Source organism: Crocodylus siamensis, chromosome 2 (assembly GCF_052110815.1).
Source record: "Crocodylus siamensis isolate JL-2025a chromosome 2, ASM5211081v1, whole genome shotgun sequence".
Taxonomy (NCBI): Eukaryota; Metazoa; Chordata; order Crocodylia; family Crocodylidae; genus Crocodylus; species Crocodylus siamensis.
In genome coordinates, this window is record NC_143396.1 from 290,804,579 (window position 1) to 290,831,061 (window position 26,483).

At 50.5% G+C, this 26,483-nt stretch overlaps 1 protein-coding gene across 3 annotated transcripts in view; it reads left to right on the top strand.

The window, feature by feature from the left end:
* TXNDC16 (thioredoxin domain containing 16) overlaps positions 1–26,483 on the top strand; it is a 66,620-nt gene that overhangs the window by 27,185 nt on the left and 12,952 nt on the right. For all 3 annotated transcript variants that reach the window (XM_090034405.1, XM_090034404.1, XM_090034407.1), the window contains 8 exons: positions 4,342–4,498; positions 6,471–6,637; positions 8,308–8,368; positions 10,286–10,421; positions 12,186–12,332; positions 13,102–13,161; positions 22,631–22,799; positions 23,659–23,795. In XM_090034405.1, coding sequence (XP_089890531.1) covers positions 4,342–4,498; positions 6,471–6,637; positions 8,308–8,368; positions 10,286–10,421; positions 12,186–12,332; positions 13,102–13,161; positions 22,631–22,799; positions 23,659–23,795 — 1,034 coding nt within the window. The remainder of the gene's footprint in view (positions 1–4,341; positions 4,499–6,470; positions 6,638–8,307; positions 8,369–10,285; positions 10,422–12,185; positions 12,333–13,101; positions 13,162–22,630; positions 22,800–23,658; positions 23,796–26,483) is intronic.

A 26,483-nucleotide genomic window follows, 5' to 3' on the forward strand; every position in this document is an offset into this window, starting at 1 on the left:
ACTCTGGGGTGAAGATTGTTAGGATCTGCTGATTTTTAAATATGTTCAGTCCCTCGGAAGTTCCCTAACTAGGTCCTCACTGGCCCTAGGCTTAGGTGTGCCGCCCGCAGGGCCCGTGGGGCTCTCAGTGGGGGAGATAACCAGGTCCCTCGTCAGAAATATGGAGGGAAAAAAATTGTTAAATAAGTCAGCTTTGCTGTCCGGTGCAATGACCAGATTTCCTAGCGTGTCCTGCAAAGGCCCCACATTACCCGCTACCTTCTTTTTGCCCCTTATGTATTTAAAAAAGGACTTCTTGTTGTCCTTGATCTTGGCTGCTAGTCCCAGTCCCATCTCCACCTTGGCCTTTCTGACCCCCGCTGCATCCCCAAGCAACCGCAGTACAGTCCTCCCTGGTGATGGCCCTCCCCGCCATCGGGTGTGCGCCTCCCTTTTAGCTAGGAGATGTTCCCGGGTGCTTTTGGTGAGCCATGGGGGCCTTTGCGCCCTCTTGCCCCCTTTGATCCTCGTTGGGATTAGCTTCCTTTGGGCTTGGAGGATCGTCTCCTTAAGGAGTGACCACTCTTCTTGGACACCCAACTCCACCCTGCTCCGGGACCTCGGTGCTTCCCACTAGTCTCCTCACCTTGTTGAAGTCTGCCCCCCTGAAATCTAGCGCTGCTGCCTTGCTGCAGGCCTTTGCCACCTTGCGCTGGATGGTGAATCCCAGCAGGCGATGATCGCTGTCGCCCAGGGGGTCGAGCACCCGCAGCCCCCGCACCAGGTCGTCACCCGTGGCCAGCACCAGGTCCAACAAGGCGTCTCCCCTGGTGGGGCTGTGCACCTCCTGGGTTAGATGGAGGTCCTGTATGTCGGCTAAGAACCTGCGTGAGCGGTCAGACCTGTCTGACTGCTCTTCCCAGCAGATGTCTGGAAAGTTTTTAAGTCACCCATGACAACCACATCCTTGGACCTAACTGTCTTCATGAGCTGACCCAAGAATTCCTGGTCTAGCTCTTCTCCTTGGTTGGGTGGTCTGTAGTAGACCTCACCGTTAAGTCCCTTTCTCCCCGACCGCCTTGTATTCTAACCCAGAGCACTTCAATCTCCCCTCCTCCGCTCCAGGGCTACTCACTGAGGATGTGTTACTCAGTAAGGATGTGTGTTGTTCCTTGACATACAGTGCCACACCCCCACCTTTCCTCCCTGTCCTATCTCTCCTGTACAGGCTATAGCCCCTGATGTTCAGCACCCAGTCATGCGTTGGGTCCCACCACGTTTCAGTGAGCCTCACTATGTCTGGGTTGGTGCTAGCTAGCAGGAGAACAAGCTCCTCCTGCTTGTTCCCCATACTGTGAGCATTAGTGTAGAGGCATTTGAGGCCTCCTGAGGATGAATGGAGTGCCCCCTTAATCCCAGTAGTACCCAGGCTGCTCCTGCAGGTGACACTTGGTTCGCTGATCCAAGGCTTCCTCCACCTTCGTCTTCCCCTTCCCCCTATGACCCTAGTTTAAAGCCTGCCGGAGGGGATCTGCCAACCTAAAAGAGAACACACGCTTACCTTTAGGGGAAAGGTGAAGCCCATCTCATCCGAGCATGGCCCCCATTGTGATGTACGGATCATTGTCCGGGAAGCCAAAGCCTGCCTCGAGAGACCATCTCCAAAGTCTGAAGTTGACCTCACCAATGCAGGTCTCTTGGAGGAGAACACCTCCTGTGCCCCTATCTCCTTCAGCCGGTCCCCTGTGGCCTGGTAGTCTGCCATCAGGTGATCGGGGCTTCTCCTGGCAGCATCATTAATACCCACATGGATAAGGACCATGGGGTAGTAGTCAGTGGGGCGGATAATGGCCGGGATCATCCCCGTCACATTCTCAATCTTTGCTCCGGGCAGGCAGTAGACCTCACGCGAGGGGTCCTAGCAACAGATGGGACCCTCCGTACCTCGCAGGATGGAGTCTCCTGTGACGATCACCCGACGTTTCTTCCTCTGGGTCGGCTTAGCATCTTCAGCCTGTTCTAGAGCATGAGGAGTGTGGAGTGGCCTCCTCTCCGGAGGTTTCTTCCCCTCTCTCCTGTAGTGTCGCCAAGCCGAACTCAGGGAACTGGTACTGGCCTGCTGTGAGCAGCCCTTGCCCCGGAGGCGGCCATCTGCCACTCTGTTGGGGGCGGGGGGGCACCTCCTGGGGTGCTTCTCCCTTGGATGCATGGCCCTGCAACTCAAAACATTGCAAGTCAAGAACTGCCTGTATCCTGGTGCCCTGGAGCCAACCCTCCTCCTTTCAGTTGTACTTCCTAAACTGTAGGCTTTTGCCCATCACTTGCCATATTGAGCCTTGGTATTTTAAACTCCTATGGTTTAACCCTGTAATCCATGCAGAAGAGGCATATCAGGATTCGCCCATAGAGCCACTCATGCTGTTGAGGGCTGTAATCCCACAACAGCCACATAGGGAGTGGATGCTGAAGATCAGACCAAGCTGGGGACCTAACCCTGAGAGACACTGAAGCCCAGATCCTCCAGGGCCTCCAGACCCTTACTTCCCACTGAGAGCAGTCGGCTTTAGCTGAGAAGAGGTGGGCCTGACTTCCCCTGGGAGGCATGAGGGTGCTTACCTCCATTTGATATTAAAAGCAATTATTTATTTATTTTTTTCCCCTCCCAGCCTTGCTTTGGTCCATATATCTTCATTTTAAATGGCCCATATTATTGCAGTGTCTGAGCACCTCCTATATGGGAATGAATCAGTCCGCACAGTGCCTCCTGCCGGATGTGGATGTGGCCGTACCAGTCAAGCTATGCTTGGTGTTGCTTTGGTAGAACTGGGAAAATCTGTAGCAGTAAAACAAAGCACAGCTGCCTCTACATGAGGGAAGCTGGCCAGCAGAAGTTGGCCCAACTCTGCTGGTCAGGAAACGCACTTCTTAACACCTGCGACCAATACACAGTGACTCTTCGTTGAATATGGTAGTCCGACCAGTTATGTATCCACCGTACGGTGCTTTCACCTAGTCTGTATTTCCTTAGCTTACTAAAGAGGTTGTCATGGAAAACCGTGTCAAAAGCCTTGCTAAAGTCAAGGTGTATCACATCCTCTGCTTTTCCACCTGCCACAAAACCTGTAACTTTGGTGTGACTTGCTCTTGCTGAGTCCATGCTGGTTGTTCCCAATTGCCGTGTTCTCCACTAAGTGCTTCACAATAGACTCCTTAACTGGTCTGTAATTCCCCAGATCCTTCTTTTCCCTTTCTTAAAAGACAGGTACTTCATTTGCCCTTTTCTAGTCATTTTGGACCTCACTTAACCTCCATGAGTTCTCAGGGAGGATAGCCAATGGCTCTGAAATTACCTCAGCCAATTTCTTCAATACCCTTGGGCGCACCCCCTCTGGCTCTTCCAACCTGAAAGCCTCCAGCTTCTCTGCATCATCTCTTACCTGGTCTTCCTCTGGTCTAGACTGCTCATTCTCCTGGCTCCCAACTCTGCTCATCATCTCCTTGCTGACATTTTTCATGAAGACTGAAGTTAAAAAATGCAATAAATACTTCAGGTTTCTCTGCTTCACCCCCTGTTTAATTACTCTGAACATTCAGGAAGGGACCTGCACAAATCCTTTGTTTTCCTCTTAGTCCTGACATACTTGCAGAGTACTCTTTTTTTTTTTTTTTTGTCATCCCTTGCTAGCTGCATCTCAGTTCATGCCTTGCCCTTTTGAATTGTCTCTCTGCCTGCCCTTGTGATGTTCTTGTTCTCCTTGCACTAGGAAAAAGCAGAATTATCTGGCCAGTTACCTGCAGCAGGTGTAAACTGGAAGAAGCCTTTGGTACCTCTGACATGACACCAATTTAGGATTTGGTTGTCTGTGGCTGAATCCTGAAAAGCAGGATTTGTCAGGATTAGTCCCCTATCCAGATGTTATCAGACATGGAGACACACAGCCTTTTCATTGAGGCTGGTACTTTTGTCCCAGATTTATATATGGGGAAACTGAGGCACAGAAAGAGGAAGTGACTTGCCTCAGGTGATCCAGAAACCAGTAGTGGAGCTGGGAAAGAGCCTAGATTTTCCAGGAATCAGAACTCATGACGGGTGATATTTTTTTATTAGATCAACTAGATATTTGCAAAAAAGAGTCTTTATTTTTGCAAGTTTTTGGGCACAGTTGCCCTTCCTCAGGTCTTCCAGTTCACTCGCTCTTCATCTGCACATCTGCACAGCAGCTCAGCACTTGATCATGCTATGTGAATATGACCTGGGAACCCCATGGAAAGGGACAGAGAAGCCCTGAACCCTGCCCTGCCCTGCCCTCCTCAGGGGATATTAACTGCAGTAACCTCAAAATATATAATTTTTCCCCACAGCACTGAGGATGCTGATGGATTATCTGCTCAACTCTTCTTCTGCCACTGTAAGCGGGTCACGGAACCAACACAGCCGTGCAGAAGGACTCCCATGGAGCAGCCACTGAGCACACTCAACATCCACAAGTATCTCAAGCTGATGGAGGCACCTATTGTGGTACGATTTGCCATGAGCTGTATCTCACTGAAGTCCTTTGGGCAGGGCTGAGGGCATGGAGGGTGGGTAGCCTACAGCTGTGTTACAGACAGGATCAGGAGTGAAAGTCCAACCCCAGTAAAATCATTGGCAAAACTTCCATTGATTTCAATGGGTCCATGACATCGTAGAAATGTAGGGCTGAAAGGGACCTCCAGACATCGTCTAGTCTAACCTCCTGCTGGAGGCAGGATCACTTCTGTCCAAACAACCTATTGGTAAAACTGCCCCGTCAACCCTGACACAATCACAAGACTTAACACCCAAACCTGACACAGGTAAAGTAGGGGGACCATGGTGGCCAATGTCCTGCTGCTGCAAAGTTTGTTAAAATATACTTGAGATCCCAGGAAGAGGGAAACAACTCCCAGAACAGAAGAAGGCACCCCCCCCCCACTCGCTCCAGTTCATGCCAATATGACCATGGGGTAAAATTCCTTCCTGACCCTAAATATAGCAATCAGTCTGATCCTGAGCAGAGAGGCAAGGTCTTTTAGCCAAAAACCTTTGGCTTTGGTCCCAGCAGGAGCATTGCCATGGCCCAGTCAGGGCTGCATCCAGCAGCCAGTGTTTCTGAGGGAGTTGATCCATGGATCCAAGTATCAGCAGGAGGGAAAAAATCCTTCCCAGACTCATGCAGCAGTCAGCAAAGTCCAGAGGCATGGGAAATACCCATAGTAGTACATTGGCATTGCTATGCCTAGATCGTCCCTGACCAGTGCTTATCCATCCTCTTCTCAAACACCTCCAGTGATGGAGATTCCACAATTTCCCTCAGCAGACTTCCTCACCAACCTCAGCGTGCAGACATGATGCAAGAGCAAGGGGGAAATTTTTCCTGAATTTTACTCTAATGTAAGAGTGGACACATGACCAGCTCTCCTAAGCTGCTTGCCTGCTGTTGGCAGCATTGCAGTGCCCAGCCACCAGGAGACAACAGAGCTGGTTTACACTGGGCGAAGGACTACCCGAGATGAAGCTGGCTACTGGGGGCAGGCACATGTTCTGGTCCACAGAGCCCCGTTCTCACCTAGTAAAGCTGCTCTGCATTTCTTGAGGGGTAACTCTGCCTAGGTCAGAGTGGCTTACTATGCAGCAGGCCTGCACATTGTGTGACCACTTCACTTCCACTGTGTAGCTGATCTTGTTGGGCCCCAGGCAGTTTACATCTTCAAAGGAATTCCCGTTTAACAGGGGTTTGGCCCAGCCCAGCTGCAGCTTTAGCCCAGGGGAGGGGAGGGAATTTAAAAGGGGGAGAATGGGTCACAATGAAATAGGAACATGCTTGCTGGGGCATGCAACATAATGGGAATGGGAAGGGAAGGCAACCCAGGACATGTTGCATGTTATAAGAGGTTCAGTGCTACCTGCAGGATTTGGGTGCTGGCTTCTGGTTCAAATGAATGGGAGTGGCAGCCACATGTGCTAGGTCACAGGCAGCAAGAGGTTTTTGACAGGGAGACTAGTTACCCTTTGGAACAATTTGCCTGGGCTCGTGGTGGGTTTTTCATCCCTGGGAGCTTTTTGGTTCCACCCAGCTGTGTTTCTAATAAAGAGGTTTCCATCTGACCACGGTGATGGGATTTGAAACAGGAATTCATTCAGGGAGATGCTGCTGCCTGGGTTATGCAAGGAGTCACTGCAGATGATTGTGATGTTTCTTTTTGGCCTTAAAACCTCAGATTTTATTAACTTCTAAAATCCCAGCAGCCCAGTGCACAGGAGGCTCTTCCATTCCAGTTTTGCCCCCAATGGGCAGGCAAAGAGGACAGTGATCCGAGGTCTGCTTTTTGGATGATTGGATCTGGTTGTTGTGGGAGGACCGTGGACGCTATCGGACAACCTAGTTAGTGTAAGGGACTGAAAGTCCCCTAAGCGTCCTTGTTCATGCATGTTGGGGAGGCGTCTGACCGCGTGACTCTCTCTCCTCCAGACTGAAGTTGCTGCAGATCCCGAGAAGGTTTCAACAGTTCACTTGCAGCTTGGCCTACCCCTGGTGTTCATCCTCAGTCAGAAAGAGACCTACGAGGCTGACCGCAGAACTGCAGAATTTGTTGCATGGCAGCTGCTGGGGAGAGCAGGCGTTGCGCTTTTGGCCAGGTACGTTGGCTCAGACGGGTTTCTGGTCTCCTGAGACACGCGTGTAGCTGGGACGGTGTTTGTAGAACTTGTGAGCTGGGGCTGGATTCTGTTACATCGAAGTCAGCTCGGTATCATGCTCTCACAGTCAGGGCAGCGTTAGAGTGATGGTATAGCTGTGATGGTCCCGGGCAGTGGTGATCTACTTTTTTTGCATGGTGGGCCACATGAACAGTGCCTGATTCATCCGCTGTCCAGATCTGGCTGGTGGACTCATTCTGGCACCTGGGGTGGGTGCAGCAGGGGTAAGAGGGCTTGGCCTGGTTCCACCCTGGCTCTGTGAGGAGGGGAGGGCATGACCTGTCTCTGATCCAGCTGCACAGGGAGAAGGAAGCATGACCCGGCCCTGATCTGGGTCAGAGGAACTCCATGGTCATGCAGAAGGCCTGACAGGGAGAGCCCTTAGACCCAGCTGGTTGGGGAGAGAGTTCAGGCTAAGGTTAGTTTTGTTCTTCAGTGAAGACTAAATAACCCCCAGAAAGGGCTGGGAGTTGTGACCACATGGGTTTGTGCTGGGTAGGGCCCCTAGGGCCCAGAGGTTTCTATCGATCATACTCTTATCAGGGCACTGGATGGCGGCTGTGCCCTGTGGGACCTGCCTGGGGCCCATGGGCTGGTCTAAACCTCACCCTAGGAAGGTGCGGGCTGGCCCAGCCCTGCCCACGCCCTGCCCATCTGTACCTGCCAATATGCTCTGGAGCTGAGGCTGGCCTCTGAGATTGCTCTGGACTGTCTGGTGCATGCTCTGAGACCCGGGTGCTGGGACCAGTGTGGAGCAGCCTCCTTGGAGTCCCTTTGCATGAGGGAAAGAGAGGCTACCCCTGCCCTGAGGCCCTACCCCAGTTTAGCCCTCCTGCTCCACTCTAATGCTTGGAGATGCCACCCCAGGGGCTCCGGCTGTCTCCGCAGGGGTTAGCAAGTGACATCATGGGCAAAGTCATGCTGGGAGCAGGGTTTCCTGAGCTGTCCTGCCATCCTGAGCAGGTGAAGCCTTAGGCTGTGGCAGGAGCTTTGGAGAACCTTGTTCCTCAGTGAGGTCCGGTTTGCCCTTAGAAGATTTTCTGCTCCACTGCACTGGATTAGGGCTGGGACTGAGCACCCTCCATGCAGTCTGGGCACCTTCCCTACCAATGCTGCTTGGGTGCCAGGACTGCCGCCTTCTCGTGTGGGCCTGGGCACTGACACTGGTGGGCAGCACCTGGGGGGAAGCTCTGAGCTCCAGCCCCCCTGTCCCAGGAGGCTGGCAGCAAAGCTCCTTGTGGGACTGAGTGAGACCGACTGGGCTAGTTCTCTGCCAGCATGATGGCCCCCTGCCCCAAGGCAACCTGGCATGTGAGACAAAAGCCTCAAGCAGGCCAGGTTGGGCCCTGGGCCATGGGGTATGGGGAAAGGCAAAGGTCAGGGGGGATATGCTCATTGCTGACGTCACTTCATAGTGACTGGCCAGGAAGGTGCTGGGGCCCTGATCCTGCACCGTCCTCATTCACGGGAGCTTTGCCAAGTGCTGAGTGAATCCCTCAGCTCCTACATATCTCCACAAGGTGCTCTGCTGCCAGTGGCACAGCACAGCCCGCCAGGCAGAGAGGAGGCCATTGCTTTGTGCATAACGTGACGTGTTTGTATCTCCAAAGGGACTCCTTGGGTCTGAATGTCCTTCTCCAGTCTAACGTTGCTTTGAAGACAGCAGAGGAGGTGGGTCCTTGTATTTATGTGGCGTGTTTCTGAACATGGCAAACGTAGCAAGGGATTTTTCACAGCGGTTTTCCTTGCTGTTGTTTAACAGTTTCCCCTGAAGGCTTAAAAGAAGGGGGGGTTGTTTTTTGTTTGTTTTTGTAAGTGCACAGGTGGGTCACGGCACAGCTGCCCAGGCCTGCTGCCCCCAAGATCTCATGAGTCAAGAGGAAGCAAGCATTTATTTGGGGAGCTAGGCATCTAAGTGTCAATGAAGTACCCGGTGCAGAGAGCTGGTAGCTGGTCCCATAGAAGTCTCCAAGGATCTGGACTTTAAAAGGGCCTTTAACAAAGTCCCTTAGAAGCATCTAGTTAAGAAACCAAATCATGGTGGGGTGAGAGGCAGCCAGTGATGTCCAAAACTAATGAAGAGATGGAAAGCAAAGAGTCAGGCTGTGTCCATGTGAGCCAGCAGCTCTAGCATTACTTATTCTAGCTCTTAATGGCCTGGAGAAGGAGTAGCACAAAACGACTTTGGCTGGCCAGGGCGCGATGAGAGTGTGGGGAACAGCAGAAGGACCCGACCCAGCTTGTGCTGATGGATGTAGCGCAGTATCAGCTGCTGCAAGGTAATGACTGGTGTTGCTTCCAAGGCAGGCAGGACTAAACGGGAATCTCCCTTTCCCATGAGAAGTGCCACTTGGCTGGTGAGTGACACGCACATGCTCCTTCCCGCCCTCTGAGCCAGCGGGATGAACTGCTGGGGTTTTTCCACTTCATTTTTTCCACAGCGCAATTTATTAAAAATGAATATTCTCTCAAAATCTGTTTTGCTCTGTCTGTGAACCAGCAGGTCCCATTGTATCCAGGAGGCTAAAGCAGCCTTCTTGTGTTACAAGTGCAAGGTCACATAAAGAAGGGAAAGCCAATGCAACAAGTGGAAAGTGAGAATAGAAATCAATGTAGTTGCCCTCTTGGTTTCATTCAGTGATAATCTGGCTTCAGCCCAGATTCTTTCCTTTAGCAGAGATTTGTGTTTTCCCCAGGAAGATCATTTGTGACAGGCTCCCAGGTGCAGAAGGCAGAGAAAATGTCTTGTGCCTCATTTCTCCATCTGTCAAATGGGAAGGATACTTTTCTGTCACACAGGGCTTTGTTGTGAGGTTAACAACACTTAATACCATGATATTATAGTGATCAAGGCCAGAGAAGGTATATCTACACTGCTGTTTAGGGGTGACCTGAAGCATCACTGTCATAGGCTATATGAGCCACCCTTTCTTGTCTATGTTACCTTGCTCTGGCTACATGAGAGCACAAAAGGAGGGACAAGTAGGGGCAGATTGGTGCCTAGAAGGGCTCCATTCAAGGAACAGGCCAAGCTGAATGGAGCTCTTCTAGGCATCAGTCTGCACACTACAGGCATTTACACACGTGCTTCAGGAGTGTGTGGGGGGCACTGAAGCGACTCATGTATAAGCACCCTTGTGCTGAAAAATGGTGGCAGTGGCAGCAGCGATTTAACTAAAGCTTGTCAAATGAGCGTGGTAATTACCATGCTCCAGCAGACTCCAGGGTCTCGTGCATTAGTGTCCCCGCTGCCATTTTTCAGCATGGGGATGCTAATGCACAAGATGCTGGGGTTTGCTGGAGAGCGGTAATTACCATGCTTCAGCAGACTTGATTAACCAAGTCTGCTCTGATGTGCTTTAATTACAGCACATCGGAGCAGCTTTGCTGCATGTGTATAGGCACTCTATATGTCTTAGCTCTGGATTCAGGAGCATTTATCAGTTCCAGAAAAGGGGCAATATGGTCCCTTTGATTTTGGAACAGGACACCCTTGTAGCTCTGTCTAATTTGTAGTGAGTCCAGCTGTTCCCAGGCACAGTCAAAAGCAAATATGTTGTCACAGCTGATGCTCTGCTTTTCCCCCAGGGTGTGCCCATCAAGTATCTGGTTTTGGAGGATACCGATGAAATTATTGCCCTCGTGGAAAATAAGCTGAAAGGGGAACAATTCCAGGAGTACGAGGAGGAAGAAGACGAGGAAGAAAAAGAGAATAGTGATAAAGGTAGTGCTGGTGTTTGGGATTCTTTGCATATGTAGCCGTGTGCTAATTGATTGTGAAGGCTGTGGATAGATGGACACATGCCCTTGTGTAAATGACTTCGGTTCTGTATGCTGCTATAAATGACAGGAGATTCAGGAACAGACAGACATACAGCTGTCCTGAGGTTGCCCACACAAGCAGACAGCTATTACTCTGCCTTGCTGCTGGATGACCTGCAAGCCCACTTGCCTCTAGCAAATGGATGTCCCACACAGAAGTGGATAGATGAAACATAAATCAGTGTAATTTACCCCAGTAGTGCCTTACTTCTGAATCTTCCAGGAGTAATTGTCCACCAGATTGGGCAAAGTTGCCGCAGCTCATTGAGTTGTTATCCATCTGCTATTTACGGTGATAAGGCTAGAAGTAATGTTTTCTTTTTACATCCTAAGAAGAGTTAACCAGTGAAACAAGGGGCTTAAATTATTAGGTGTCCAACTTGAAGCATCTTAGAGGGGCCTGATTTTTTGGAAGCTGGGTGGCCAGCACAAGCTGAAATTATCCCCCTTTGGGACACTGCAAATCAGGACACTGAAATAAACCACGAGTCTCTTGGACAGTGTGGGCTGCTGTCTCTTTGAGAGCTCATTTGAGCTCTGCATTCAAACTCCATTTTTCTTGGCCAGGGGGCCCAGGGGCACATGTTCACCTGGTCTGTGCTTTAAAAATCACTTGTTTTCTGGAAAAAAAAACTGTCTCTGTTTCCAATCCTTTTATGTAAGTTCTCAGGGAAACCAAGAGCCCACATAAGACAGGAAGTTGTCCAAGACAAACACAAATGCAGCGTGTATCCTAGAAAAAGGGTATTCTTTTCTCTGCAACCCACATCCTTCCCTGGCATAAATTGGCCTAATCCCAGTCACTTCAGTGGAGCACTAAGTTTCTAATGAGTGCATGCATCTACACAAGACATTTACTGTGCAGTAGACTAATTAGCTGCACAGTAAACATCTCCACACCAACATGTGCACCGCTATTAGGCTAGAGTAAAATAATTAGTTCTGCAGCAGAGTAGTACTTGTACAAGTACTATCCAAGTACTATCTTGCTGTGGAGTTTTTTACTCTGCAGCAGTGCAAGTGTAGATGCTGCCCCAGCTGGCTAGGACATGAAGGCGCTTCAGTGCAGGGGCTGCCTGCCAGCTAGACCCACACTGCAGTATCCTTGTGACCCAGCCAGCCCCTCCGCAGCACACTGACATTGGGGGAGCAGCTCCAGGCTGGAAGGCTAAACCCCTGGACTTCCTGACATCCAGGGCTGCTCCAGCCTGGCTCAACATGCTGTGCATAAGTAAACTCCAGAGCTTATTGCTCGAGTTGCTCCTGGGCACGCATTCAAACAGTGTGCCTGGGAGTAATAAACTCCAGAGCAACAAGCGTTGGAGTTTTATTCGTGTACATTAATTGCATGTGTAGATGTGTCCGATGAGTAGGAAATGGTGTAGGAGCGAGTAACAGCTGCTGCTTCATGCCCTGATTGGGACTGGTGCTCTGCTGCATTTTGGCCCTCTCCTTGTAGCCACCTGTTGCCAGCTTTTTGTGGCAAGGACTCTTTTCGTAATAGGTATGTACAGCACCTAGTGCCTTAGGACATAATAATAACCTAGTGCCACATAGCTCCATAATAATACCGCCCCCCATATCTGTCTTTTCCTTGCGCTCAAATGCTTGGAAACAGTGAATTCCAGCATCATTTGTGCATTCATCTACTGCTGCTGAATTACAGATGTGCAAGATGACCAGGTGGTAGAGGCCATTCACAGAGACCGGAAGAGAGAACTCCCTTTAGACCTCATCCGAACCCTGACGGAGGAGACGTTTCACCCAGCCGTGACTGAGACTGGCCACACAGCGGTGCTGTTCTACGCCAGCTGTGAGTACAGGCACCTAAATGTCAGTCGTATTTCTCTGTCTCTGTTTTGATGAGCCTTGATTTTTATTTTGATATAAGCTGTTAAAATGATCTCTCTCCAAGACCTTGGGTACCGTCCCAGACCTAAGCAATGCGATTTGACTGACAGCTGTAGTTGATTCATCCTGATTAGATTGTATCTAGGGGCAGTGAAACCTTCAAAAATGAAATATTTTGAGCTTCTGTAGTGCAAAATAAACGCAGTGGTGCTCTACTGTCTCCCGGGTGTGCCTCATTCCAGGATAATTCTCTGTGGCCGCATCTACACGAGTTGCTTATTGTGCAGTAGCTTGTCAATACTGCGCAGTAGCGTCACAGGGCATGAACTATGACACAACGCTACTGCACAGTTGTAACAAGCTAGTGCACAGTCAGCATCACCAGGAAGCTGCACAGGGACGCCACTCCACAGTTACACTGATTACTGCACAGTCATTTAGTACATGGGTATGCAAGTACTAAATGACAGCACAGTAATAATGTAGACATGGCCTGTTTTCTGTGGAAGATGGCCCTTGTAGTATCTAGCGTTCTTGATGTCTTACAGCCTCAAAATACTGTTGTGGTTCCTCAGATGATCCTAAAGCTGGAAGCAGTAAGAGATGCAGGAGAAGCATGGTCATAATTCAGAGCTGCCCCCCTGCTGACAGTGCCTGACACCTCAGTAGCAGAGGTGCTGTCAGTAATGCACTGGCACCACTACTGACCAGGCCTTTTTTGTCTGTTTTAGGGGAAGCCGTGTCTCTAGCAACACTGCAGTCCTATGTGGAGGTGGCCATGGAACTGAAAGGTAAGACTAATGTTCTTCAGCGCTGCTATGGAGCACATGGTGCTTAGGCCCCATATCCTGTCCTCCTGCAGGAGGGAAGCTGGAATGGGCATTTGTGCAGGGGTGAAATCCTGGCCAAGGTTAATTGATTTCACTGGAGTCAGAATTTCCTCCATTTAATACACTGCCCTCCCCCTTGCAGGCTGCTCTACCTTCTCTAGGCTTGGCACAGCCCATTACGGACCATTACGCAGAGACCCAGGTCCCTCCCAGACCCCTGCCTTCTGCTCTTACACTCCTGGAGAGTAGATCTGGGGGGAAATGGAACTGAGTCAGGCTAGAGTTAAGGAAAATTAAAGCACCTTTTCCCTGTCCCAACCCTGTTGGGAGACTTTGTTGAACTGAAGATTGCATGTCAAGTCAAAATCTGTTCCAGTCGTGCTGCTGTGTGTCCATGGCTCCATTACCTTCAGCGGCACTGTTGGGGATGACACCCTTGTAACTGAGAGCACAATAACATGGGAAAGGCCAGTTTGAGCCCTCCACCACAGGGCCTGGCGCCGCACGGGCAGAAGAGCCAAGCTTTGTCAAGCCTGGAGCCTTGCTCTTGCTTATTGTCTGTCTGATGGAAGCCACGAGGAGCCCTGCTGAAGGCTGCGTGCCCCACATCTACAGGACAAAGAGGCCACCAGTGGACAATGCCCAACAATGCAGTTGGGTGTTACAAAGTGTGGAGCACGTGAGCAACACCTTTCAGCAAGTGCTGCGTACCAAAGCCACAGCACGTGAGAAGGCCCCTTTGAGTGCTAGCCAGCTACGGCTCAGATGAACAGCTCTTTCTGCCTGTACAAAGGGGCCGACGGCTGGAGGCAAATTAGCATCAGGCAGACGGGTGATCTGCCATGGCAGGCTGTGCCCCCACAAAAGGATTCGGATGGACAGGGCCCTCGGGGAATGAGCACGCTCTTGTGCTGTTCAGCAGAGTTGCATAAGTAACACACAGCGGTGGCTGAGAGTTATTCTTGTAGACAAAGCTCCTGCGTCATCAGGGGATCACTTAATAGATAGAGGCAGATGGTATTTGTCCTTGGAGAGAGCACTGTGCCTCCTTCCAAAGCAGTAGTTTTCAACCCTTTTTGTACCAGGATCCATTTTTAAACATTGATGGCCGGTCCTGGCCAAGTGCCCCTCACTCCCGACCCACTGCTCCGCACCCCTACGCCCTAGCCACCCAGTGTGTGGGGCAGGGTCTGGGGCACGGGGGGCCCCAAGCAGCCCCTTGCAGGCTAGAACTCTGCCAGCCTGCAAGGGAAAAGCCACCGTTTCCCATTTTTTCCTTTAAAGGAGAATGCATTTTAAAGTTTGTTGGCCCATTTTTAAAGTTTGTTCATGACCCTCTCATATATTTTTGGGACCCACGGGTTTAGAAACACTGTTCTAAAGCACCTGCCCATGGTTGTTCCTTGTCTCTCCTCTGCCTCTTGCTCTTCAAGCTCATTTCCACACTTGGCAAGGCTGCCGGGCCTTGACTGGGCTTTCTTGCTTCTGTAACCTTGTCCTCATGTTATCCAGCATCCTGGATGTGGACGTCATCACAAGCTCCACCAGCAGCAGTGACCTGCTCTGCCACGGGGCAGAGATGTTCCTGTAAGAAGAAGCAGGGTAGGCCAGGAGCCCAGAGTGGGAATTCGAGAAGTGTCCACACAATGATGGGTTTGATATTTTCTGGGGTTTTCATACTCTGAAGGGAATGGGTCCGGGTGCTTTGCTGATTGTTGTTTTCTGTGTGGAAGGAGAATCCTAGAAACAAACAGGGAAACCTTCAAGGACTGTTGTCACCAGAATAACCATGCTGTTTTGGCTCACCTGGACTAATTGAGAACGTCTTCCCTGACTCTTCAGATCCTGACACTGTCCTCCTCATTCCTGTGTGAGCTCACAGGTGCTGCCACGGCAGCCCTGGCTCCTCGAGCCCAGGGGCAGAGTCTTGTCCAGGGTGAAGTCCAAGGCAAAGCTCCCAGCAAGCTCTAACTGCATGTCCGTCACCTCACCAAGGGCAGCCCGATGAGGAAATATGGAAACCCCCTCTGCCTCCCAAGTTAACTGAGCTACTTGGGCCTGAGATCTCATCCCTGGCATCACAGAGTGGGTCCTGTCCTATCAGGCAGAATGCAAAGCAAGGAAAGGCAGTGGTGTAGCTGAGGAGAAATGGCATCCGGCTGAGAGGGCTGCCGTTGGATCCCGAATGGGTAGAATTGATGGGGCTGAAGCAGCAATCCCAAACAGCAAACTCCTGAGCACAGCGAAGAGGGGTGAGCCAGGGTTCCTGGGTCACTTCTGTGCTACAAGTATCAGCCCATTATTTGCCCATTGTCTCCCCCAGTGCCCTCATCCTTAGGCTTGTGCAAGCAAGAGCATGTACCTTTGGAGCAGTCCAACAGGATGGAGCGTGTGCTGGGGAGCAGGGACAATGCTACGTCGGTGAATAGATCTCCTGACTGAGTGAGGTGGATCACAGCAGTGCGCACCATTGAATATCCTGCAAATGTAAGGAACAGAGGTTCACAAGGGTCACGGGTAAAGTGTCTCCAGAAGGGCACAGACATAAATTACCACGTAGGAGGACTGGGTCAGGTACAGTCCAGGCCACAACAGTAGGCATTGGAGGGTTGGAAGGAAGCAGATGGAGATCTGGATCCCAGTGGCACCTGCCACATCTCTGGGCAAGGCAGTGCCAGGGGTAGGTAATGGCATGTGTGCTGCAAGATCCTTCTGTCTCTTGGGAGACCTTGGGCGGTGGAGGAGATCAGAGACCAGCATCTTCATCCTGGGATAGGTGCGGGAGCCAGCGATTGTCAGAAAGAGCCAGATAGTACCTGTGGCATTGATGACCTGCAGATGATCCCGGCAGTCCTGTAGGCTTCCACGTGCTTGCAGCAGTAATATCCCACATTAATGCCAGGCCAGGTCTGGAAAGAGAGCCAGGAAAAGCAGGAGGTGAGATCCGTGCCCTGCTTCCTTCTCGCCTCCCTGCACTACAGACCAGCTCTGAGACTATTAGGACCGGCTCCCTTTATTCCTGGATAGAAGAGCCTACCCAGAGGCTGTGCTAGGTGGAAGTGGCTGTGCAGAAAGGGTGCCGAGCTCTGACTGCTGGGCACTATCCTCTGGGGAGCTGAGTGCCTTTTGAAAAGAGCTGAGGCTTCTTCCTTGATGAAGGTCAAGTTTACTTCATCGCAGACGTTTTATTGTTCCCCTGTGCTTCCCTTACTGGTTTGCTGGGTCCACTTTGGGAGTAGCCTTGTGGTGAAACTAGCTGTTTTGGGGCAGAGACTGGCTCTAGCTGCTCCAAGACACATCATTGAGAATATGGTGCAGGTCAGGATGCCACGACATTTTTCCCCTGGGGAGGGCGTTAGTGAAGGTCACCAGAATTTTCCTTTCATAATGTGATGCCTACTGATAAATCGTGATGGCGTATACAATCAGTAGCTATTCCATGAATGGTTGTCTCCATACACCAGAGTTCTTGGAATAAAGCGCTCTGGGGATCCATTTTCATAAGATCCCATGTCCTCATGCTCATCCCCCTCTTTTGCCTCCAGCTTGGGGAAAGATTTGAGGTGACTTTGTGGTGGGAAATGAGAAACAGAAGACGTGCCAGATTAGATGTGCTAAGTAAAACAGCTGTCTGGTGTTGATTTAGGGCCATGTTTATGCATCTCATGTTTCAGATCATGATACAAACCTCTTGTGCTTTGCTGCTGCGTTTGAACATCATCTTCCCGTCTTCGTGGAATTATGCTTGGGGCTGACTGGGTTGTTTGGCTGTACCAACGCTTGACGGAGTGCAGAACACGCAATAAATTCCCTTGAGCGTAAAACAGCTGCAAAACAGAACCTAAATGAGCGGTAAAGTGAGTTGCCTAGTGAAACCATAGAGGAACTAGAAATCTAGTTCTCTGGCAGAATCGTGTACCCTGAGGGCATCCTTGACAGATGTTCTTGTTAGGAACAAGATAACTTGTTCTTAAAAGCCCTCATCATTAGAAAGCCTTTTCCCTAATACTTTATGCAAAACTTCTTTGCTGCCAATTGAACCAGCCCCCACTGGAGATGGAAGAACATGATGTCTGTCCTCTCTTTAAGACCCATTTATGCATTGGAAAGCTTTTATCAGGTCTCCCCTCAGTTTTCTGTTCCAAACAGAAGCTTATTCTCCTTCTTACCCTTCTTGTTGCTCTCCTCTGAATTCTTTCCAGGTTGTCTGCATCGTTCTCAAAGTCCATTGCCCAAAACTGAGTACAGCATTCCTGCTGGGACCTCACCAGTGCTGAGTAAAGGGAACTTCTCGCCTCAGTGTCTTGTATACAGGCTTCCCATTAATGCATCCAAGAATGCCACGTCCATTTTTCCAGCAGCATTGCATGTTTTACACCTACTCTGTGGGCCCCTGGAATCCATAGACCCTGTTCTTCTGTGCCACTGCCTACCCTGTTATCCCCTATATTGCATCCATGTGCTCACGGTTTCCTTCAAAGTGTCGCATTGTGCACTTGTCTTCTTTGGATTTTATCCTGTTGATTTTTGAACTGTTCCTTCCATTTATCACAATCATTCTGAAAGCAGGTCCTGTCCTTTCTTCAGTGCCTTCGCTGCCCTTCTTAACTTGGTGTCATAAATAAACAGTGTTTTCTTGCATAGGGCTGACCTTGACAGGCTCAGGAAATGGACAGATGAGAATCTGATGGTGTTTAACACCAAAAAATGTGAGGTTCTCCACCTTGGGAGGAAAAACCTGCAGCTTGTCTATAGGCTTGGCAGTGCTACACTGGTTAGCACTACAGACAAGAGGGACCAAAGACTGCGGAGCTGGTGTCATCGGGAAGGCTTTGGCTTCCATGACCACAGCCCGCTCTTTGGCGAGAGAGGCAGCGAGCTGCTGGGAAGAGATGGCTGACCTGCTCCACCGGGCTTTAAAACTAAGCCCGCTGGGGGATGGGGGGACTACTGCCACTGCTGGCCCGCTGAGCAACCCTTGCAGAGCCAGCGGGCCAAGGCACTTAAGGGAGCCCCCAAGGGGACACTTGCCTGCCTGTACACAAATGCCAGGAGCTTGGGGAATAAGCAGGAGGAGCTTATTTGCCTCCTGCTCAGTGCAAATAATTATGATGTCATAGGGATAACAGAGACCTGGTGGGACTCCACCCATGACTGGACCACGGGTATAGAGGGCGATACCCTGTACAGGAGGGATGGTGTAGATAAAAGGGGCGGGGGTGTAGCTCTCTATGTTAAGGAAAGCTACATGTCCCTGCAAGCTGATGTTGGAGACCGGGGTGGATGACTGGAGACCCTCTGGGTTAAAATCCATGGGGAACACAGCACAGGGGACACAACGGTGGGAGTCTACTACAGACCTCCCACTCAAAGTCCTGAGCTTGACCAGGAGTTCGCCCGGGAACTGACTGAGGCCGCTTGCTCCAGGACCTTGGTTGTCATGGGGGACTTCAGTTACCCGGACATCTCGTGGGAAGATCACTCAGCTAAATCCAAGCAGTCACAAAGCTTCCTCTCGTGCGTGGATGACCTCTACCTGACTCGAGAAGTCTGTGGGCCAACGAGAGGCAAAGCGCTGCTCGACCTGGTACTGGCTACTGGAGATGACCTAATCAGCGACCTAGTGATCGATGGGAAGCTGGGTGACAGCAACCACGAGCTGATCACCTTCACCATCCACCATAAAGCTGGCAAGTCAGTCAGCAATGTGGAAGTCCTTGTCTTCAGAAAAGCCGACTTTGACAAGCTCAAGAGGCTTTGTTGGTCAGGCCCTCAGGGGCAATGACCCCAGGGAGATGGGAGTTCAAGAAGGGTGGTCGCTCCTCAAGGGAGCGATCCTCAAGGCACAAGCTAAGTCTATTCCATCTCGAAGGAAAGGCAGCAAGAAGGCACAGCAGCCCCCCTGGCTCTCCAGGGACCTAGCGGACCTCCTGAGGCTGAAAAGAAAAGCCTACAAAGGATGGAGGACGGGATTCACCTCCAAGGAGGATTATTCTGCACTGGTCCAGTCCTGCAGGGAGCAAACCAGGAAAGCCAAGGCTGCAACTGAACTCCAACTAGCTTCAAGCATCAAGGACAACAAAAAGTCCTTTTTCAGATATGTGGGGAGCCGGAGGAAAGGCAAGGGCAATGTTGGACCCCTGCTAAACCAGATGGGGCAACTGACGCCCAGGAAAAAGCCAACCTATTAAATAGGTACTTTGCGTCAGTCTTTCATCAGTCCCATGGGACGCCCATGCCTGCTATGGGACAGGGAGGTCTGGGTGAGGGAGATCCCCTGCCCTCCATTAATGCTGATCTCGTGAAGGAACATCTTGAGAAGCTGGAGACCTTCAAGTCAGCCGGCCCTGACAACCTGCACCCCAGGGTACTCAAGGAGCTGGCGAGCATCATAGCCCAGCCCCTGGCACGGGTCTTTGAAAACTCCTGGCGCTCTGGTGTAGTGCCCGAAGACTGGAAGAAGGCCAATGTGGTGCCGATCTTCAAGAAAGGGAGGAGAGTGGATCCGGCTAACTACAGGCCCATTAGCCTGACTTCTATCCCAGGTAAGATCTTAGAAAAGTTTATTAAGGAGGCCATCCTTAATGGACTGGCCCAGGCTAACATCCTAAGGGATAGCCAGCACGGGTTTGTTGTGGGTAGGTCTTGTTTGACCAATCTCATTTCCTTCTACGACCAGGTGACCTATCACCTGGACAAGGGAGAAGAGGTTGATGTCATATATCTTGACTTCAAAAAAGCTTTTGATCTGGTATCCCACGATCACCTCTTGGCAAAACTGGCCAGTTGTGGCCTTGGCTCCACCACGATCCGCTGGCTGGGAAACTGGCTCCGTGGTCGGACCCAGAGGGTGGTGGTTGATGGAAGTCGATCACTGTGGTGCCCCATGACCAGTGGGGCCCCCCCAAGGCTCTGTCCTTGGACCCATATTGTTCAACATCTTCATTAATGATGTGGGCATTTGAGTCAGAAGCAGACTGGACAAGTTTGCCAGTGACACCAAACTCTGGGGCAAAGCATCCACACCTGAAGACAGGCGGGTGATCCAGGCTGACCTGGACAAGCTCAGCAAATGGGCGGACGAGAACCTGATGGTGTTTAACACTGAAAAATGCAAGGTTTCCACCTTGGGAGGAAAAACCTGCAGCATCCTTATAGGGTCGGCAGTGCTACGCTGGCTAGCACTATGGAAGAAAGAGACTTGGGGGTCATCATTGACCACAAGATGAACATGAGCCTGCAATGCGATGCTGCGGCTAGTAAAGCAACCAAAATGCTGGCTTGCATCCATAGACGCTTCTCAGGCAAATCCCAGGATGTCCTTCTCTTGTACTCAGCCTTGGTGAGGCTGCAGCTGGAGTACTGCGTCCAGTTTTGGGCTCCACAATTCAAAAAGGATGTGGAGAAGCTTGAGAGAGTCCAGAGGAGAGCCACGCGCATGATCAGAGGTCAGGAAAGCAAACCTTACGGCGACAGGCTGAGAGCCATGGGTGTCTTCAGCCTGGAAAAGCGCAGGCTCAGGGGTGATCTGATGGCCACCTATAAGTTTATCAGGGGTGACCACCAGGATCTGGGGGAACGTCTGTTCACCAGAGCGCCCCGAGGGATGACGAGGTCGAACGGTCACAAACTCCTGCAAGACCGTTTCAGGCTGGACATAAGGAAGAATTTCTTTCCTGTCCGAGCCCCCAAGGTCTGGAACAGCCTGCCAGCGGAGGTGGTTCAAGCACCTGCATTGAACACCTTCAAGAGAAACCTGGATGTTTTTCTTGCTGGGAACCTATGACCCCAGCTGACTTCCTGCCCCTGGGGCGGGGGGCTGGACTCGATGGTCTTCTGGGCTTCCTTGCAGCTTGAATGTCTATGAAATCTATGAAATATGCCCTAGAATATAATACGCACTCTCTTTCTGAAAGGAAGCATGAAGAACAGAAGATCTTATCTTGGATAAGTAACCAAGCTGGATGGAGCCTGTGGACTGACCCCATGTGCTGGCTTGATATAGCATGCTAAGTCTGGGGCCACATGCTGTACCCTACTCACATGCCAGGTCTGGCTGTGGACCAGCATGTGGGATCATGTCATCTGGCCGTGGGTCCAGAGATCTGATAGGGAGCAATGGCAGTATTAAATTCAGTGGCTCTGAGACCCAAATTTCCAGACCTATGGGGATCTGTATTTTTTCACATATAATGTGCCCTGCTCCCCCCTTCCATCAGCCGGTCTTTAGGAGGGGAAAAGTGCAGGTGATATACCAGAAAATACAGTCTTATTTAGTCCAACATCCAAGTCTCTAATGTCAGGTAGAACTGGATCCAGAACAGACTCCTACAGGAGCCCACTTGAGGTGCCCTCTTAGTCTGAGTGATAACAAGCCACTGCTGTGGGGTTTTCGAGCTGCCAGGCACCCACTTCATGGTGCTTCCATCTAGACTGTTTCCCTAGTTGGTCTGAGACTCAACTGGATTCATGTCCGAAGATTTGCTGAAATCAAGATATATTATCTATTGTTTCCCCTTATCATCCAGGCTAGTTATCCTGTCAAAGAAGAGAATTTGAATTGGTTTGGCACAATGTATTTATGACCTGTCCCCATCTCCTCCAGGTGCTTATACATTCATTTAATATTAGCTCTAGTGTCTTTCCAGGCATCCAAGTTAGACTGACTAGTCCAAAATCCCCAGGCCCTGCTTTTCCTCTTTTGAAGACAGGGATGCTTTTCCAGCCCCTCAGGGGGTCTCCATCATCCTTCAGGAATTCGCAGATAATTTGTAATGGCTTCCGAGATCCTAGCTCTGTAAGTGCTCTGGGATGAATTTCCTCCAGCCCTGCAAGCTCAAATACATCTAGCCTACTGTAGTCTGGGCTGTACTGCTTCCAGTTCAGGAAGCGAGGTTGATTAGGGAATACATATTACTGGACCAGCTGTATAATTAGGAAAGCTCTTGGGCACAAATGCCCTTCCTAGGGGTCTGGGAAAAAAGCAGATCCAGCCTAAAGCTAAATACCAGGTGGAACAATTGCTTTTGTTAACCACATTATGATAATGAAAGTGGTCACTTAATACGGGGGAGGCGGCAGTCAGCCGGGAGAAGCTATCAGAAATAGTTACAGACCAAATAAGAAGAGTTGAAATAAATAAAACCGATTTATGAAAAGGAATAAGACCAGTGCAGGAGACAGCGGTGGGACCAGGCTGGCATGGTAGGTCGGTGGTGTAAGCATAATCTTACTTGCATATAGTGGTATCAAAATCTGGCCCTGCCATTTGATTTGATCCACAGGAGAAGAGATTTCTGATGTTGTTCAGTACAAGTGTATACAATAATATCCATGGGAGGGCTGGAAAAGCTTTTGGTTTGAATCGTTTCCTTCTTTCTGGCTTTTGACTTTGTAACGTTATTGTAAACATTTGCGTTTTCTCCTTCAGGAACCTCAGGAGTTTCCCTTGCCAGGGTGAACTGCTGGGACTGGCCTGGTGTCTGTGCCAAGCAGAATGTCACCCAATTCCCTGTTGTAAAGATCTACGAGAAGGGCGAGAGACCACTGACCTACGGCGGCATGCTAGGGACAGAAGATCTGCTCAGGTTCATCATGCTGTGAGTGTCCAAAAGAGCCATGTCATTGCTGGGTCAGATCAGCACATCTGCTAGGAAGTGCTCTAAATGACATTTTTGTCCTTAGAATGTAGATTGTCTTCAGAGTACTGTATTTACTGGCACACCTCGGGCACCCCTTTCCCAAAAATTATCCCTCCAAAATTGAGGTGTATGTCTTAAGCAGGGAGCTGGTTTCTGAGCTGGAAACATGCAAGCACTGTAAGGGCTGCATAGGGAGCTGTAATCCCAGGGGAAGGGCAGAGTGCAGTCCTCGGCTCATATTTAGTTTCAACACTTTTGCAAGTGCTGCTGAATTGGCAGGAGCTTTTGGTTGAGCAGCCAAAAGCTGCTGCCAATTTGGCACCAGCCATGAAAGGGTTAAAACGGTAGCCTTTGGCTGGTCGGGATTCATCCATGGGGTCAGGATCTTCTGCAGTCAGTTTATGGGCCTGACTTGGGGAGGGTGCTTTTTTTTTCTTCATTCTGCCTTCCTAGAACAAGGCGCACATCTTTTTTGGAGTGTGTGGTATGTGGGATATGGTAATAGCTTCAGACCTAACCTTGGTTTTCATACCAAGCTCAGCGTCTAGCTCGTAAAAGTGGTTTGGAAGTTGTCTTAACAATCTGTCGTTCTTTTGGTGATCAGAAAAGAACTTCTTAAACTATATGTCTGTTCACAGTGTAATCCACTTATATGCATACCTTCCCAGAAGGCCGCTGGGTTTGGCCTTCATTTCCCACCCTGGTTGGTGCTTTTTGGTTCTTCTAACAAACAGCTCAGGATCTGTTCTTTTAATCTCATGTCACCCCTACTGAAGGAGTAGGAAACACCCTGCCTGCTTCTGCTGTGTTCCTCTAGGAGCAGAGTGTCCTGCCCTTTGAAGCTGGCCTCAGCTGCAGCTGTGGAAGGATACTTAAGAGGGGAACTCCTCGCCGAGCTGTTGCCATATCACACCACCTCTGTTTTGGGACTGTTTATGCCCAGCATGGAAGAAGGTAAATGCTGTGCCTTGAGGGGGAAAGTACAGCGGGAAGAGGGGTTGAGCTCTCCTCTCCTTAGCCATAGCCAAAAACAGAGGGAGGATTTCTGCTGCTTGAAACTGGATCAGTAGTTCCTCCTTTCTTAGGTGGCTTAACCACAGTCATGTACTGATACTGAGGTATTTAGTGGCCCTGGTAGAGATCAGGCCCCTGTAGCTGCACAAACATCAAGCAAGAGATGACCTCTGCTTTGAAGAGATCAGAGTCTGAATAGACAGGACTGGGATGAAGTGACTTGCCTGAGGTCCCACAGCAAGTCAGTAGCAGAGCTGATACTAGACTTGGCTCTCCTGAGTGCTTCAGCCACTGGGGCATGCTGCGTCTCTGGCCTGGTTCTCTGTGCTCATCTTCAGCACTGGTTTCTGCTCCAGATCTCCAGAGCCCACTCTTGCTCTTGGACCCATGCAAAGCAGCCCTATCTTCTGTGAGGCTCTGCTTTAGCACAGAGGTCCATGTGCTTGGCTCTGTCTGCAGCATCAGGGCCCTGCTATGTCACCTCTTTTCTTGGGAGGTTTCCAAGTGAATTTTTCCCTCCGTGGGCTCCGTAGAGAACTGATTATTTGGGAATTCCACCCCTCATCAATCGTATGCTCCGTGCCCAACAGATCCCTCTCTCAAAACAGCCCCTGTGGCTTAATTACAGCCCCCACAAGAGAGGCAGGCTGCCTGCAAAGATGGACAGCACCACTCGGTGAGGAGGGGAAGGAGCCATGCTACCGTCACGCTGGGGGTGTTGCCAGTGAAACAGGGAGGGCTCTTTCCTTTAAGCCCTGTTTCCTGTGGTTCAGGGTCTTTGTAGGGGGCTGTTGAGTGTGCTGCTGTTCTCAGACTTTGTGGCTTGCAGTTGCATATGAAGGTCTGATATGATGATTTGGGTGAATCCTGGCATCGGTCTGGAGACAGGGGGGACTGGATGTGGTGTCCGGAGGCCCCTTCAGTCCCATGTACACATTCACAATAGTACAACTCCAGTTCCAGTCAAGACCTCATCTCCTCACTCACCAGCAGGTCCCTTCCACAGGCCCCGTGCTGGGTCTGGGTGCTGGGAGCACTCGCCAGCTTCAGGCTCTCCCAGGGGAGGCAGAGAAACACCTCAGTCCTGAGTCCCTCTTGGGCACAGGGGTGCATGACACATTAAGTGCTTCCACACCGCACAGAGACTGCTCCCAGGTGCACAGTCACAAACCATGGTGCTTCTGGGATGTAGGTGCCTCCAGCAGCTAAGTGGTGGTTTCCTGGGTGATAGCTTTGGTCTCAGGGACCTTATTCACCCCCTAAGTCTATTTGTAGATCTGCCCCTCTGTTCTTCAAGCCATCAGGGTCCCATGACCAACTTCTTCGTCAAAAGTTGTGCTGAGCCAGGCATCCCTGCTGGGGTGCGAGGGAGAGAGAAACGCAGGCTTGTCAGGGTGACGAGTGAAAAGGGCAGGACAGAGACTGTGCCCCAGCTGGGGCTTGACAGCCGTGTAAGGAGATGCGACCTTCGGGGGACTGAAATCCCAGCTGCAGGTAGGCAACGTGTCATAGGCTGCCTGGCCAGAAGGCTGGGAGCCAGCTGCAGCAGATCATTAATGAATGAAGGTTGAGTCCCAAAGAGGGTTGAAAGCTTCCAGGGGCAGAGAGAAAAAGCTGTGGTTTTGGTTTATGTCTGTTGATTCATTTCTTGCACACTTGCTTGTTCTACCTTTTGTTTGGCTTCTGTCGGACAAGTTTGCCCTATGCAAATAACTAGCTGGAAAACCCAGGAGCTGACTGGCCTTGAGAGGGAAGCTGGGAGAGTGACCTGCTTACAGGTCAGGAAATGCAGCGTTTCCTAAAGAAATCCTAGATCTTCCTCTTTTGAGTGGTCTTTCTCCATGAGGCTGAAGCTTATGAGACTGAGACCTGTTTCCAGCCAGAAAACCCCCAGCCCCTGAAAAAAGCAACCAAAGAAAACCTTTAAGAAAAAGCAAATCGGTAACAAAAGGAAGATTTTTCATTGGAAAGAGAAACCTCATGGAATCCACCAAGGACCTCGTTATTGCTGCTGGTTTCACATGAAAGGCACTTGGATGTTATAAACCCCTGGCTAACAAGATGGGGAAGGTCAACTCCTGGAAAGTCTTGTGGTCAGTAAAAACCACCTGACCACAAGACTTTGGTCAATAAACCAAAGTCTTGGCTTGGTTTACTGGTTAAGCAGGTTTGGACCTGGTCTGTGCTTGGATGAGAGACCAGCTGAAAATATGTGCTGCTTGCTCTCATCTCTGGCATCAATGGTTGTATCTACTTAGAGCTCATTGGTGAAAGGAGAGGGGTGGATGCATGTGATTGCTGTGACTACGCAGGCAGTTGAGTTGGATGCTCTGGGTGAGTAGGCATCTTACTAGCCATTTGAGCCATCCTCATCTGATTAGCATTTTCAGATGTCATGTGCACACATGAATAAAGCTTCTGGGCGTGTACCGCTGGCTTTCTCCTCAAGGAAAGGACCCCTTGCTTGTGACTAATGGGCAGCAATGCTTTGCATGGACACTTCTGCAGGTTGAACTCTACCCTTGTTTCCTTGCCTGGCTCCTAACACGCCAGCACATCTTCCCTGCCCAGCTACCCTGATCTCTGCAGAGGAGCTGCTAGAGGGTCTGAGGGAAGGATGGCTCTGAT